Source organism: Antedon bifida, chromosome 4, assembly GCF_963402885.1.
Source record: "Antedon bifida chromosome 4, ecAntBifi1.1, whole genome shotgun sequence".
NCBI classification, from domain to species: Eukaryota; Metazoa; Echinodermata; class Crinoidea; order Comatulida; family Antedonidae; genus Antedon; species Antedon bifida.
Window position 1 is genome coordinate 26,571,744 of NC_136229.1, and position 16,959 is coordinate 26,588,702.

The following is a 16,959-nucleotide window of genomic DNA, read 5'->3' on the forward strand; positions in this document are numbered from 1 at the left end:
TCGTCTTGCTTTTTCATTAAGACCTTTGGCAAAGATTTCTCTCGACTCCTTCGTATTTATCAATAATTCCTCCATCTCCAAACTAAATAACAAACCCCAAATATTATCAAAATTACTACGACTTAGTTTAGGGTACCTGGCAGCAATGTTTTCCACAGGAGTTGTAATTTCTCTTACAGCTGTAAATAACTGTTTGCGATATTCTGTTATTGAATTCGTGGAGTTGGTGTTTGTTTCATGCGTTTGTTTAAAGTTGGTAATTTCGTCTAAGGCTTTTTTCTCATTAGTTACTGTGGCAATCTCTATCAAAATGTTCACATCTGTTGAAGAAATCACACCTATACGAATGAGTTCATTAAACAAATGAAATGCTACGTTGCTTTTGCTTAAGATGTCTCCCGAACAATGGTCATATAATAAAAATTTTAGCCACAGCAATTGTTTGCCTTCATATATGTCATTTAAATCTGAAAGAAGACTATTAAAGGCCATTTCCAATTATTGTATCTGAAATAGAAAAAAAAGCTACTATTAATATTAAAATAGAGAAAATCTACATTCCAGAATGCCATACAGGAGCGGCCTGATATACCCAACGTAAACTGACACAAGGTCAGTGGTAGGAACACCAAAACCTTTAAGTCTATAGGCCTACAAGATGTGTAAACGTTGTAGAAACTACATTGTTGACCATAGTATCCCACTTCAGGTTAGCTTGAATAAAAAGACCAAGAATCTTTGTTTCACTGAAATTTTCAAGCTTGTTATTGTTAATACAATTTCAGGTGGTAAGGGGGGGGGGGTTCTTTTTTTAAACAAACTTGCATAACCTTGCATTTGTTTTATAAAGTTATTATTGCTCCAAATCTCAAGGTTAGCTACATCATTAACTATACAATTACAGTTGCTAAGATTAAACGTGTTAACTAGAGTAATATTATTAAAGCTTCGTTAATAACACATACAAATAAAGAGGTTCCCTACTCGAGAAAGCTGATCTGCACTCTTTGGCGACGAGAATGTAAGAAATCAATGATCCATGGAATAATTTCATTTCTAACACCAAGTTCAATAAGTCTGGAAACAGCAGTAGAATGGTCGATACAATCGAAAGCCTTAGTAAAGTCAGTAATTACCATATTTCATATTGAATAATTTTGATCTGGCCCTTTATAAAGTTTATATAACATTTCATTATTAGATAACAATAATACTATTACTGGACACAAACAGTGTAAGTAAGAGTACATAGTGTAAGTAAGTGTGTAAATACAACTTCACGTCACTTGGTATCTTATTGTCAATGAAACCAATTTGAACCAAATCAGATTATATGACGCTTTGTGCTACAGTAGTTAATCTATGACATTCAGTTGTATAACTATCAATTGTTCTATAGATTTTAGACGACAAAATGATACTGTGATACGTTATAATAAGTTTCCAACATTGATGAAAAAGTATATAAAAAGAGGAATATTCTGATTATAGGTAAATAAGGTTTTACACACTTTCGGTATAGTTAGAATATAATAAAGTAATTACTGAGAAATTACGCTCAAAATTCTTATGATAATAATCTTTTATTCTAAATTAATCTAAAGTAAATAATTATAAGCTTTTTTCTAAAGTAATCTTATGTAACTAATTAAGTTTCATAGTTTATTTTGATTGATAAGCTATAACAAACCTTATTTTCAAAGTTGTGCCGTTGACAATGATGAGTACTTGTTACGCACCGCGTACAATGTTTGACTGACCAATCCATTCCGCACTCACAAACTCTGGCGGTGCTCTGACAATCGTTTATGCTATCATGGACCTATTATAGGTCCATGATACTACTAACAATAATACTGTATTCATTTTAAAGGCTTAATACAGAGATGCTACTCTTACTGTCTCTATTATGTGACACTCAAAGGTTCATTATTAATAGTCTTATTGTTTTTGTTAAGCTATCGTACTATATAGGCTATCATAATAACATGCAATTATTATGTTTCAACATTTCCAAATAAAGTGCAGACAGTAACGTATTAAAATAGAAAAATTACACCAATAATTATTTCTGCTGACGCCATCCGGGTTAGTAGTTATTTACAACTAAATTATATTCTATCAACCAACCAAAAGTCGCGTGTCATTTGAGACTGATAGCGCAGATTAGATTATGTTGTTTGTCACCGACCGACACACAAGTTGAATTAGAAGAATATGCGTAGTTTTTATAATACTGTGGGAAAACCCGTTCATCCATGATCCAAGTATAGCTAATAATCTCATAGTTGAATCCCAGCCAACTTGAACTTCATCGTCAGTGAACTCACAAGCATATCAAATTGATGCTAATGTATCTACTGCAGTGTTTTGTTGTTGTTGTTTTTCTGTTGTCACTGGTGATTTCAAATTTCTGATTATCTTGAACTGAGTAAAAATAACAGAATCTAAGAAGTCAAAACTAGTCAAATGAAAATTGGTCACAAATTAAGAAAGCCGGGAAATTACAACATTTCATCAAGATGGCAAAAACACTTTCACAGTGCATTTCGGCCGCCAATCATTTCGGCCGCCGGTTATGGAACGACCAAATTCATGAAACTCCAAAAAGGACAAAATATGGCATGATCATTTCGGCCGCCAGGTATGGCGCGCCAAATTGAAATAGCCAGAAATAACTGTACAGTATTACAGTGAAAAAAATAACTTGACCAAGTCTATGGAACGCCACAGAGAACTATGGTCATTTAAACCAAAGATCAGTTGTGCAATGGGCTAAATACATTTTGTTTTTGCCGTAGATTTAAAGTTATATTACGGTATTTTACCGTCTGAATATTTTGGTCAAAATGAATATTGATTTTTTATTTTACAGGTCTCGAAGATGCGTGTGCTTTGTAAAAATGTGTTTCTTTATGAATATAATAAATGTAAAACATACGAATAAAAGTGTTTTTGACTGGCACATAAAAAAACTTCAGCATCACCTCTTCTTATTAAACACATATCATTAATATTCACTAGTGATGGCAATGTGCACGCCATAAATATCGCTGCTGTTTCTGGAATTGAAGACCGCCGATTGGACTCAATAATACCGTCTTTAGTAAAATATTAGCATTTTAACACACATGGCGTGTCATACATATTCAAGAAAAATTACAATTCTGGCGGCCGAAATGAACAATACATATTTTGTCCTTTTTGGCGTTTCATGAATTTGGCAATTGCATAACCAGCGGCCAAAATGTCTGGCGGCCGAAATGATCAGACACCAGCCTAAGTCGTCATAATAAATAATATTATGTGTAGTGTAATTGAAATGACACGAACAACTTGAAAAGACAATTGCTGGGCTACGCCTAGGTCATGCGGTGGTATAATAAGGTGATTTTGTGTAGATCTATATATGTCTTTTTTCAGTATTTTAGTAAAAGGAGATCCTTAGTAAAATGTATGTTGGTTATACTGCTGCTAGGCCTAGGCCTAGCTATAGGGCCTAGCTAGTACATGGAGAGGTAGGCCCTAGCTAGACTCTAGAGGCCAAGCCTAGTAGTAGGCCTAGCCTGGCTGGCCCCAGCTAGCTAGGCCCTCCTGGCCTAGCCTAGCCCAGGCCTAGCTAGCCTGGATCAGGTGCCGTTTTCGGCCACCTCGACTTGTATGGACTATACCATTATAAAAAGATGGGAAAATAGGGGTGTCCCATTTATTAATTGAGTGTGTTAATGTGTTAAAATACTGCTGCTTTTGTTCTTTTGTTTAGTGCATTATGTTTCAGCAACAAAGGGAAAACAACTACGCCCTGCATGCTGTAGAATTAATTGCAGTTTTCAAGTTAATAGGCCTACAGTATATTATGGCTCTTTATTTCTATACAATTTTTAGGTATCCTTCCTTAATATAATTAGGTGGATTCCCTAAGGTGGATATTGAATAATTTTAACGGATTTATAGATACAGAAAGTATATTAAGAAAGTTTTTATTCCAGTTACAAATAAAAAATATAATTTACCTAACGATAACACAGTAGTACATTTAATAAGGATGACAGTAGTACATTTAATAAGATCTATCACATACTGATTTTTAGGTAATCAGTAAAACAAATAAACATTATAATTTTGTCAATGAATCTGTACCATTTTGTTCCCAGAAAACACAGCATTTTGACATTGCATGTTTTTAGGTTTGGTTTTTCTAAAACGTTTTAAACACGTTTTTAAACGTTTCTGTGTAGAAATACGTTTGCATCAAAACGTTATAATAGCGAAAGCAAAACGGAGCTGATAATGTCGCCATGAAGAGGATGATTGGTGTCTTCCAATATAATAGCATGGAATACATCGGCAAGCCGTTCACTGTAGAACGAGTCAAGCATTTGCATAGACAAACCAATTACTTTCCACGCTCTACCCAGCACCTTCTCAATTCGGTCTTTATCCCCCTTACATTCCCTTACTGATATTCCTAGCCCAATATACAATATGCCCAAATAGAACATCACTGATTAGTAAAACATCTTTACCCCAAAGAACCGAGTTTCCTCAAGCAGTACGTCAGCCTTGTATTTAACTTCTTAACTACGATCAACATGTCCACCCATTTAAGCTTTAGTCAAACACTACTGCCAGATACTTATAATTGTTAACAATCTCTACTTCCTTTACTTTAATTAATGTATACTGTCAGACCATGGAGAAATAAGTTAGGATTAATTAATTATTTCTCCATGGTCAGACCAATTATGTTTTCGAAAATCAATCCTTATTTCTTTCGTTTTATTTATGTTTAGTTCAAGAAAATAAAAAATATGATTTATCTACCGATAGGATTGGGCCGATTAGAATGCATTTACCAACATTCTTTTACATCTATCACAACATTATAGAGTTTAGGTAATTTAACCGATTGTAATGTAGTATTTAGGATGTTTAAATTCCGATTGTATTGTAGTATTTAAGATTTTCAAATTTCGAATCCGATTGTACTCAAATTTAAAGTGTTTAAATCCAGATAGGAATAGGCCTGTATTTAATATGCTTTACTTTTGATTATACTGTAGTGTTTAGTTTAGTTTTTATATATAATAAGTAAGTATACCTACTTATATAGTTTTTATTTATTTATTCATAGGAATCACCTTTATATCGGTGTCACACATTTATCAGTTAATGGTGCATCCAATTTACAGACAAAATTACAAATAACATAAGCCACAAAGTTCTAAATACTAATACATAACATCAAAACAAAATGTAAACTAATTAATTAATTAGATCTGTATGAAAATACATAATATGTAAATTGTACAATATATATAACTACAAAAATAAAAACAGAACAACAAAAATACAGGATAGGCCTAATAAATAAATAAAACTTACAGATACATCCTCATAGAGATGTCTGTAGCTTGTTTACTATATTAATCAATTAGTTGAGAGAGGTAATGCTGATAACATTGTAGATCTAGTAACCCATGCTTTCATTAAATATTATTTACAATAAAAATCAAAGATTTTTCCTAATGTTTCATTTTCAGTGAATAAATTGTCTAGCATAAAGTGGTGTTTTAATTCCTGAGATCTACAATTAAAATTATCCCAGTACATACTTAATTATTGTCTAACAGAGTTTAATGAAGGACATTTAAATAAAAAATGGTTTACTGTTTCTTTTTCGTACTACACATCTTACATAATCCTGTGTTATGATTTGACCCTCAAGATCTAGAGAGTTTGATTTTGCTTTAAATTTTAAATTGATACTCTTAAAATTAGTTTTATCTAACAAATATTGTTCAAGGTTTGGAGTTCCTTTATACATAGTATATTCCGTTAACGTTGTTTTGCATGGAATTTCGTTTTGCATTGGGCCTTTAAAAACCACTCGTTATGATCAACTTGTTTATTATTTTTCCTAAATGGCTTTTCCAGTTAGTAATAGTAGATGGTTCTTCATTAAATTTGTCTATAAAATTTGTTTTATTTAAAATATCTTTAGTTAATATAGTAATATTGTTACAAAATCTTGGCATTTCCTAACACAGTACCTAATAATAACATGCCTTATAAAAAGTACATGCATTGCTAGTTTTTGATGTTTTGTATTGTTCCTTGTAGTTTGTACTGTAGGTTACATAACAGAACAATTGTATTGTCTTCCCATTCAATAGACACCCTTCTCTACATAAAACATAATACACCACACCCCTATCATAATAATGGTATAGTCCATATAAGTCGAGGTGGCCGAAAACGACACCTGATCCGCTAGCCTAGTTACATATATATGCATACATATTAATATTACCGTAATGCTTTTTTTCACGAAACGGAAGACATCTTTGACCGATGACATTTGACAAACAAAATGCTGTGCAGAGGGAAGTGTTAACTAACAGAAATAACATGTTATTTTCAGGGGATTTTAAAACACCATGTTAAATAAAAATTTAATTTAATATTTGATTACAGTATAGGCCTAATAATTGTGTTTTTCAGATTTGATTGATATTAACATTGCGATATATTAAAATTGCTTTTCTATAGATGCAAGATACAGACTGATAAAATATTAAGACTTGAAGCAGAAAATCCCCAAACATGGCAGGCCTCATTGTAGTGGATGTTATCCATGTGGTGACTCAATTAGGTGGCTGCGATATTGAGCTATGTTTCGGTGACATTGCTAAACTACCTGTGAAAGATAAAGTTGATGTTGTCGTTGCATCAGCCTTTCGAGGTTAGTATGTCATGCATCAGCAGGGATAAATTCCATTTTACCAATTTTTTAGCAATATTGCTAATCAAACTGATTTTTAAGTCGAGAAACATAGTTTTGTATTGTATTTTTTGCTACAGAATTTTAGAAATGTGTAGCAATAAGGTTGTTATATGTTACTGGCGAAATTATTCCCTGAGCAGTTTCACTACCATTTCTCTGCCATACAGAAACCACAATGAATTGATTGGTTTGTTTGTGACGTTGTGCTGGTTGAAGATGTAGGGTATTTTGTTACTAAAGGTGTGTTCACACAGTTCAAGTCACTTCAAAGTGTCCATTGAACAGAGTTCAGCTAATTTGAATAATATCCAAGCTATAACCATGCAATCAGTTACTCTCTTATACCTCAGGTAATCCTCAAATGAGTTTAAGAGGTACAGAAATTTGACTTACCTTTAGGTGACCATGACGCACCCATTTTGACGCACTGAACATGTTGTTTATGATATGGTCGGTGGTAAAGTGACGGACATTGATGCACCATTGTTCATTGATATGACGTACCATCTAGGTTTTTTGACACACCCCTGCGTCAATAATTATTTGTAAATGTCCCACCCATGAAGCACCTCTCCCGGGGGTCATATAGTGGGTCATACAATTGACAAGTGCATAACTAACTCCAATACTGTAGGTTTTAGAATGTAGAGTAAACACTAAACAAACTATAGAAACACCATCCCACTCACTGGATTAAAATAGTTGGTATCTCAAATGTAATTTTTCACAGAAAAGATTAGACCGCAATGTAACTCTGATAGACCACAATTTAACCCCAATAGAGAAAAAAGCACAATAAACATACATACTATCCAAGTGTTGCTTTATTGAAGTTTCTATTTTCTAGGTAACTATATGCCAACAGCAGGATCTCTTATTGGAGCTTTAAAGCGAGATCTTGGAATCGATGTCTTCAAACTTGCTGCGGATAAAGCTGAAGATCTACGGGATGTTCATCATTGCTGGTGGTCTCGAAAGCTTCCAGAGCACCTGCCATTCAAAAGACTTATGTGCTTTGAAGCTAAACAGTAAGTTCAGTGGTGATCTTTAATTATTATGGTAATTTTATGGTCAACTCCCTATTTTTTATAAATTGACTTGAAAGAGTAGGAAAGAATGTGCGATCTTAAAGGTGGGTTTACACTAGAATCCAACAAATCATCAGAACTGTGGCTTTTGATTGGTCAAATTACACTTGCATGTATTTCCTTGCATTGAGTCCAAGTGGAAACCAACCTTAGACATGTTTTTGATTTAAAATTTTCATTTCAAATTCAGTGATACAAAAGTTTCAAAATAAAATAAATTCTGTAATCGGATAGAGTTTGTGTACCAGTAGTGTCACCAGTGGGCGTTTTGAGCTCAAATATAGGTATGACACGCCATTTGTGCCAAAATTATCTACCTACTGTGATGTCATTTCCTGTGACTGTTAGCAATGACACTAATTATACACTTGCACGATTAATGCCAATTTCTTCTTTCAGCACTGGTTTTTCTAGGCCGCAAGAACTTGTTGGAGATGTATTTCGTTGTTTGATTCCTATATTGAAAAATCAAGATGGATCGGTGATTACACCGTTACTCAACACAGGTTCTCAGGTAAACCATAAAGTAGAATAGTGCAGTGTTGAACTACTGTATTTTCAAACAAAACATTGTGGCATTTTGTAAAATAGTACTGAAATTGGCACCAGTTTTTTGATCTTCTAGACTAATTAAAAAAAAAAGGATTTGCACATTTTATTTAACTTTCTATGATGTTATTAGTTGGGGCCAGTAGAATAACATATAGTAAGATTGGCCATTATTTTATTTGACCAATTCGCATTGGAATTAATCTAGTAGAATTTTAAATCTTAAAAATTAAATCTTTTATAAACTTTTTACCAAGCTAAGAAGCTAAGATTTCTGTGAATGTGGCTCATAAATTGTCATGTTCACACAAGTGGTGAAACTTGCCACATAACTCTGTAAGTTTTTCAGACTGTTCACAAGGAGTTTACCAGTCTTAATCAAAGTCCAGTGAGATTTCTGCTACAGAAATAAAATGGTTGCTGTAACAATTATGTTTGAACTAATCAAAGGTCAAATTTATGTATGTAGATTACTAGCCTACTATTATTTTGTTTTCTTTGCAGGGGCATAATGAGAAAAGTATGATGAATGGTATGGTAGAGGCAGCTGTAAACTGGATGAAGGCTGGCCTACCGCTGCGAAAACTAAAAATTGTAGTTTATGCATCCAAAGTATCGAACAAAGAATTGCTTTTGAAGAAAAATGAACAATTATGTCAATTGTTTGAAAAGTTGAAAGAAAAATATGGAATGAAAGAACTGCAACGAAAGGTACAATCTTATTACTGTTTGATTTGATTTCAAATTTTATTTCCATTCATCACAATGAGAGATAAATTCAATAAAGTTACCTTAACAAAAAAAGAAAGGAAAGCGGAAATTTGAGGAAAACAGCAGCTTATAAAATGAAAAAAAAACAAATATACATAACATTTGATTACATGGCTTTATAGTTCTCAGAGACTTTTACCAAAGGCTCTTAAACCTGAGTCATCAATCAAAATGACACTTTAAAACCATAAAAAAAAACTCTTTTCTGTATTTATCCTTTTTATTCTCAAACTGAAAAGCTACAGTGAGTTGGTTCTTTCTAATTAGTGTACTGTGATCTTATTGTGCAGATATGCAACCAACAGCTCATCGACCTATCTGAAGGGCATTGTTTTTATAATTAATATTTTTAGTAGTTTTAGTTTTTAAGAAAATAATGTATACTTAAAATGAATGTATGTTTGCAAAGAAAGAAATTTACAAATTGGGGTAGTCACCAATACTATCACAACACGGTATATTAAATTACTTTCCAGAACGTTCCAATTGAGTATGATGTGTACCTTTCTACCTCAAAAGAAGATGAAAATATTGCAACTATTATTAAAGATAAACTACAGTTAGCTAAGCCTGACATTCGTATCTTTGGCAGTCAACATGAGGTAAACAAAGAGGAGGTGTGGCAGAAAGACATGTATGAAGTCATGATCAGGTGTGCCAGGGTCATCACAGGTAGGATTATTTATTGGTCGGTGTCTTGTCATAGAATGACATTCTGACATCTGATTTGTCTGTTTTATGTTCCAATTACCCCCTGGAGTAAAATATTGCCACTGTAGTGAATGGTACAATCATTTAAATCTCACTTTTTCAGCTTAATAACTTATTGAAAGAATTTTTTTTCTTTGATATATTATTAACAATGATATCCTTCATTTGTATGTAAGGATATTTAAACTCTATCATTTACTCCTACATTTATTTAACATTGGCAAAACTATGAATCATACACCATAGGCTACTACTGTACTTATACGTTTCACTCCAGGCAGAGGGAGTAAGTATGTCATATTAAACCATCCCCAATCAAGCAGAATTATTGACAATCAAATTCTTTTACTTTCAGTTCTTACTCCCCATTACCTTCAAAGCGTTTCATGTATGGAACAGTATAACATGGCTCTCTGTTGTAATCGAACAGCTCAGCGTGATATGCTGGCGCCATTTTATGCAGAGCCTATTACTGACATGCCAACTTATATGGGACTTGTACAATATGTTGATTGTCTGTAAGTTCTGTAATTCCAATGCTTTTATATAGATTATAAGTTAGCTAAATATTTTGACCTTATTCATATACTTGAGCATGTCAAATAATAGAACATAATTACAAATATTTTATTGAACTTTAATTATACACACTAAAAAATGGATTGTTCCATATACATTTGAGGTGTGTTTTGCTGTGCAAAACATAATTCATCAGTTTATCCATGTATTTATTTTAATTACTACATAAGAAGTATGAGGTCTCCTTTGGTTATTCAGTTTTAGCATGATTAATTTTGTTCGTTTTTTTAAGCGTTAAAGATACTGAGAAGATTTCAGCAGCCTGTGTACAACTCATTGCTACCCTTGATGTCAAAGTTCATGCTGAGGTCATGTACGAACAACCAAAGCTTGCGTATGATGTGTTCATCTCATACAGTCATCGTAATGCAGATAGGGCTGCAGAGGTCATCAAATGCGTCAAAGCACTTGATGCTAATTTAAAGGTGTTTTTTGATACAGAAGAACTAAAAACAGGTATGTCCCAGGAAACTAATATTACTGAACCATATTTCATCAAATGTTTATGGCATTGTGTAGTAAATAAAATTACAGTCAAACCTCTTATTCCTAATTCATAGGGAACATTTGGTTCATTACCCTTGAGCCTACAGTAAGACCTACTACTCTACCTACAAATTGGCCAAAACAGTCTCTAGCAATCGAGTGAGGAAGCAGATCACAATGTCCCCTCTGCATGTACACAATGAATTACTGTAACATGATGCAACTACTGTAGTTCCTAGGTCTTTGGTCGTTGAATTGAAAGGTCCTTATTGTACTGTGATGTAAAGTTGATGCTAAGATAATAAAGAGCTTGGGATTTGTGAAGACCAACAACCAACCATAATGTTAATCGACTGTGCATACAGAGATATTGAATATCTGTCCCCACCTCGAGACAAGTTTAATGGTTTCTAGGTCCAGACGACCTCCAGAGACGCATCAATTGACCTGACCTAGCAAAATTTGAATCTCCCTATTGAAGAAATTGCACTATAACTTGCTGCTTAGAAAGCAGAGAAAAGTAACATTGTATTGACATTTTGTATTGATTAACAACTTCATCAACATTTTTCTTGATCTCTCAGGTGCCACTTGGCAGCAGATGCTGTACCATGCCATTGATGGTACAAAGTGCTTCATTGCTGTTGTAACTAAAGAATACTTGCTGTCTCCTGTTTGCCAGGAAGAGTTCAATCTCTCCTTGAGTAAACATTGTCAAAAGGTGAGACATATTTGGAGATTTTTACTAGAAATTGAACTGATGATTGATTATGATGGATAGACCAATTGACATACACTACAACTTGTTTATGCTGCCACTTGTTCTCTTTCTCTTGTAACAGGGTGACCAATTGATCATGGTACCGTTTCTAGTGGATGATGATCTGGATGAACTTCCTCTTGAGTTCAAACAGATTCAACTTGTGAAGGCAACTGGAGAGTTCTTCACACCAGCCATTCAAGCAACATGCACAGCAATCTTGCAACATCTCAGAGGACAGAAATCCAAGATGCAGAATCTATTTACTAAAGTAAACAAGAAATTTAGTCATTTTTAGATATATGATAAAAAAGGTGTAGGCTTATTTTGGCTGTTGATATCTTCACACTTTGAACTGATTAAAAAAAGAATTTAACGTAGCAACACATTTTGGATTTTCTGAGATTTTTTCTTATAGAGTTTCCAGTATTTAGTGAATTTTACATTGTTCACTGTACAGTTTGTTTAAGGATATAATAAATAAATATTGGATTTTATCATGTGTATTATGAAAAAGAGAATTCCATATTAATTCTTGATTCTTAATTTTTCTAGCCAAAAGAGTCTCCAGATATCCTTAAAAGTCAAGAAAAACTCAGAAGAACAGGGCTTTGTGCCCGATATAATTTGAATAATAGGTGGTATAAGAAGGTATTTCCATGGGATCTTGAGAGTTTTTACCTGAAAGAGGAAGAGACAGTAGGGTTAGCAAAGGTTGAAGAAATTGAAGGTGGTGGTCAGAAAGAAAAAGAAAGAAAGATGGAAAAAGATGTAGAGGGAAAAGATGGAAAATTATCTACAGAAGACAAAAAAGAAGAAAAGGGAAAAAAGAAAGAGAATGATCTGAAAGAAGCTGATGGAAAAGGACAAGAGTTATTGGAGAAAGAGAAGAATGTAGGTCTGCAGTTAGATAAGAGTGAAGTTACAGAAGATACGAAAGAAGAAAACGGAAGGAAGAAAGAAACTGATGGAAAAAGACCAGAGTTATTGGAAGGAGAAACGGAGAATGTGCAGATTGATAAGAATGAATTATTGGATCTTGAAAAAAAGGATAATAATTTGTCTGAAATTACAGATGATGCAAAAGAAGACAATGAAAGAAAGATAGAAAATGTCATGGAGGAAACTGATGAAAAGAGGAGAGGTACAGTACAGATAGATAAAGAAGAAGAAGAAGATGCTACCAAGGAGTTAGATGATGTTAGGTATGACATTGCAGTAAGCTGCACTCAATCTGATTTGAAGTTTGCCTCATACTTCATCGATATGATCAAAGAGTTCTCTCCACATCTCAAAGTAGCATCAAGTGATTGCTCTGATCAAGAAAAGCGATCAATTCTTGAAAACGCATCAAAGATTGTGGCATTTGTTTCTCCAAGCTACATAGAATCGCCTCCTCACATGGAAGAGCTGAATATCGCTCTTTGCAGACATCGCTTCAGTCCTCAACCGATACTCTTTGCCATCCAGCTACACATGTTGCCAAGACTTCCTTCTTACTTGCACTTAATTCCGTATCGGTTTTGCCTTGAAGATGAGATATGGAAAGAAATCATTAAGAAGATTGAAAAGTAAGATTCAAAGCAATTACATATTCTAAAAATTACCTTTTTATGATCTCTGTTGTACCTAGTGGTCTGTTGCATGGCTTGTCTTTTAAGAATGGAAAGAGTGGCTATACATTTAAATATACCATTACAGCTTTGTATGCTCTGGTTTGAGTTTGTAATTTGAGTCACAGTAATTAAATGATTATAAAATGTTTGCTTATCAACCACAGAATCCTTAGTTCAAATCATGACTTGGTACTAAAATCACTAAAAATGAGACCTTTTATGTACAGTAGTATCAAAAGAATTGACAAAAGAATGCTTAAAGCTCTGTCTACACTACCAAACTAGTTTCAATGTGATGTGCCAAAATATGGTAGTGATAATGATATGCCCAAATATGGTAGTGATATATCATCATGTCCATATGGACACATCACATAAACTTAGATAGTGTAAACGGAGCTTTAGTATCTGCAAGACATGAATCTTGTTTTGTTTAAAATAAAATACCAGATTTATTTCATTTTACTCTTTGTCTTTATTCACATTTAGATTGGAAGTAAAACGTCATTTATTCATTTTATTTGTTTAGGGATGGAGCAGAAACACACGGACGGATTCGTTTGACTAGAAAATCAATGGATTTTTATTTGCGTGTGTCGGTTGAAGCGGCCATAAGTCTGGCGATTGCAGCAGGAGATTTAATCAATGACATTAGGAATGAAAGGTAAGTTGTTAATTTTTAATATTTAGCTTCTCTTGTGGATACAAATATTTTTTCCCCCTTAATTTATTTCTTCTCTATTTTGGAATATGTTCTTTTGTCTTTTAGAACGACACTTGACTCTAAATGCCCCAGGTCTGTTCTTGGAAACATTGCACGTTTTCAAGCAGATGTCAAAGAGCAATCCAAGGTTAACCAGATTTCACAAAGGTATGAGTATACTCTAGGCCTATTGTTTCTTTGAAGATGTAATGTCTTCCTGAAAAAATATTTCTTGAAAATATGTTGAATATGCATTTTAATGTCACAAAAATTTGATTTAAAAAAATGTATTTACCTGAAAAAACTGTAATTTAAAGAAACAAGGCCATATACATGGCTGCAGTCACAAGTTAGTGTTTACTGACTGACTGACCAACCGACCGACATAGTGAGCTGTAGAATTGCGTTTATTTTATAAGTGAACATTGTTTTTCTATGGAAGTGATTAACTTGATTAAAACTACAAAATAACCTATTCAAAGTCTGATTTTAATTAATCTTCTCTTTTTATGTTTTAGGGAACAATATATCTTTGACTTTATACATTTATACGTGTGTGTTGGTTGACGCAGTTATAAGTCCAATGATTGTTAATTTGTAATACAAGGAAAAGTTTTGAAATATGTTCTTTTTTATCTGCAGAATTTCACATTCAGAAGTCAAAGGGCAATCCGAGGTCAATGACCCCGATCTCTATAAGGTACAAATATTTTTATATGTGCATATACATTACTTTTACTTTCCTCTGAGGATGTAAATTCCTTTTGAGGATTTTGAAGGCTATCCTTTGTACCATGCAATATTGCGTTTTTTGATTCAAATACATACTATTTTAGTTTGATTGTTTTATTTTGTCAGCTACTGTTTACCATAAAACTACCTAAAGATTCAATTATTAAGAAAAAGAATGTAAAAGAAGAAGAAACCACTAGCAAGATTACTGTCGGACCTGAGCAAGATAAAGAGAAGAATTTAAATAACTCTAATAGTAAATGTGATATTTTGTAAGAAAAATTCTCACTCCTGAGGACGATCAAAGCATATTGATCGAAACGTCGAGAAACTCAACAGTTCTCTTCAGAACTAATACATGTGGTGTACCGTAAACTTTATATCAAGAACAATTTTGTTATTAAATAACACACTCAGGTACTGTATATTGTTGCTATTTGATTGGTTGATTCCATACCAAATGGCATTTATTATTTATTACATTCAATGGTGTAGTGAATATTCAATGGTTCTTTTCAAAAGCCAGAGGCCATATTCACCAATCAGAGATATTTCCCTTAAATATTAAGTATTTCACTTAACTTAATACACATTTAAGTATTTCCCCAAAATTGTATTCATTTAGATAAGAGATTCTTCGTATTTTAAGGATAAATGTTTCCCTTAGCCTAAGTGTGAATGGTGAATACGGCCACTGCGCTTTAATGTTTTAGACTTTTGTTGCTCAATAAGCTGATAAATGTAAGATTATGCCGGCAATTATTCTTCTTCTTGCCTACAGCTTTTTGTTGTGGCCTGGCCTAGTCAATTCAAGATGGAAGCGATGGTTTGTGTTCATTATATCTTAGTGTAAAGTGCATTATCAAGTGTTTTGTATTCATTCAATGGACAGATTATTTTTCATTCATTGAAATATTCCTTCTTGTGCAATAGGTGCAATAGGTCTACTATACTTTATTTTAAAACAAATTAAAATGGTGCTAGTTGCTCTCCATAGGTAATATCGGTATGAAAGACATTGTGAGCAAAAAAACCAAAAGATAACTCAACTATTGATTTATTCATTGTATTGAAAGTTGTTGGTATCCTCTGCCTTTTTCATGTATTTAAGCATATTTCTACTAAAGATTCAAGACATTTTATCATACCATAATTAAGATAATAAAACTAAGAAAAATACTTCAAATTTCAAAAAAATGCTATTGGCCAATGTAAAATACTGTTAAGCATATTTCTACTTAGGCATTATTATGAAAGTTTTCAATACGTGAAATTGATATTATATTTAGAGACAACGTTTTACATTTTTTTTTTATTAGGAATATTTCTAAATAAGTATATTATGAAAGTTGTCAATACATAAATTGATCTATAGAGACACAGTTGTATATTTTTTTTTTCTTAAATATTTTTAATATTTCTACATAAAAATATTTCTACAGCATATGAAGAAAGTTTATATATATATATATATATATATATATTTCAATAGTGAAATATTATATATTTTTAGAGACAAATTATTTTTTTTCCACTGTAAACCTTGGAAATGTTTTGTATTTTATATGATATAACACTTTTAAAAATTAAACATTTTAGAATAGAAATATTAAGCAAATAATATATAAAACTTATAAATAGAATTATATTATACAGTACAGTATATATATGTTATAGTGAACATTGAATGGTAATAGCACAATTTATAATACCGTAGTTGGAGACAAAACAAGATGAAAATGACTGAAACATTTCTGTGATACAGCATCTCATGTTTTTCACTAAACACATTTATTATACTATTTTGAATTTGAATAGTTTTAGGGCCATGTCAACCAAATCTTTGTTCGAATGTATATCAGTCATATCCTTTTTGCTAATTGAAAGTTGATTTGCCTTTAAGCTTTCATACATACATTTTCCTAACAAAATCATAGAATTTACATATTCGACTGGAGTTTCTTCAAATTTAGAAATCTTTTGAACGTTCCCTTGTTTATTAAGCTGATTTAAAATGCTACGAAATATTTCTTTAAAAAGGTCAGCCTTATTTTCAGGAAGACTTTGATTGTCTTCCCACAGTACACACATTGAAAGAAGTAGCATTGGATTTTTGCAAGGGGAGAGAAAGAGAGATTCTCCTAAATCTGGTTTTCCAAAATACCGGAAGTGTCCGT

The 16,959-nt window shown here is 32.7% G+C and overlaps 1 protein-coding gene across 1 annotated transcript; it reads left to right on the forward strand.

The window, feature by feature from the left end:
* The first annotated feature begins 3,260 nt into the window (after positions 1 to 3,260).
* On the forward strand, positions 3,261 to 16,013 carry LOC144839607 (uncharacterized). Its single transcript, XM_078695042.1, has 15 exons — positions 3,261 to 3,387; positions 6,553 to 6,745; positions 7,635 to 7,815; positions 8,275 to 8,389; positions 8,929 to 9,135; positions 9,672 to 9,867; positions 10,262 to 10,424; positions 10,718 to 10,941; positions 11,556 to 11,692; positions 11,814 to 12,002; positions 12,287 to 13,302; positions 13,877 to 14,011; positions 14,117 to 14,218; positions 14,693 to 14,750; positions 14,909 to 16,013. The coding sequence occupies exons 2-15, from the start codon at positions 6,607 to 6,609 to the stop codon at positions 15,056 to 15,058; spliced, it is 3,012 nt and encodes a 1,003-aa protein (XP_078551168.1). The 5' UTR covers positions 3,261 to 3,387; positions 6,553 to 6,606; the 3' UTR covers positions 15,059 to 16,013.
* The last annotated feature ends 946 nt before the right edge of the window (positions 16,014 to 16,959 follow it).

What these genes read in the sequence shown, in the direction of transcription:
- LOC144839607 (XM_078695042.1), top strand. Translation starts at nt 6,607, where the DNA reads ATGGCAGGCCTCATTGTAGTGGATGTTATCCATGTGGTGACTCAATTA. An exon ending in TGCAGAATCTATTTACTAAA is followed by an intron (nt 12,003 to 12,286) that starts GTAAACAAGAAA and finishes TAATTTTTCTAG; the next exon opens with CCAAAAGAGTCTCCAGATAT. An exon ending in GTTAACCAGATTTCACAAAG is followed by an intron (nt 14,219 to 14,692) that starts GTATGAGTATAC and finishes TTTTATCTGCAG; the next exon opens with AATTTCACATTCAGAAGTCA.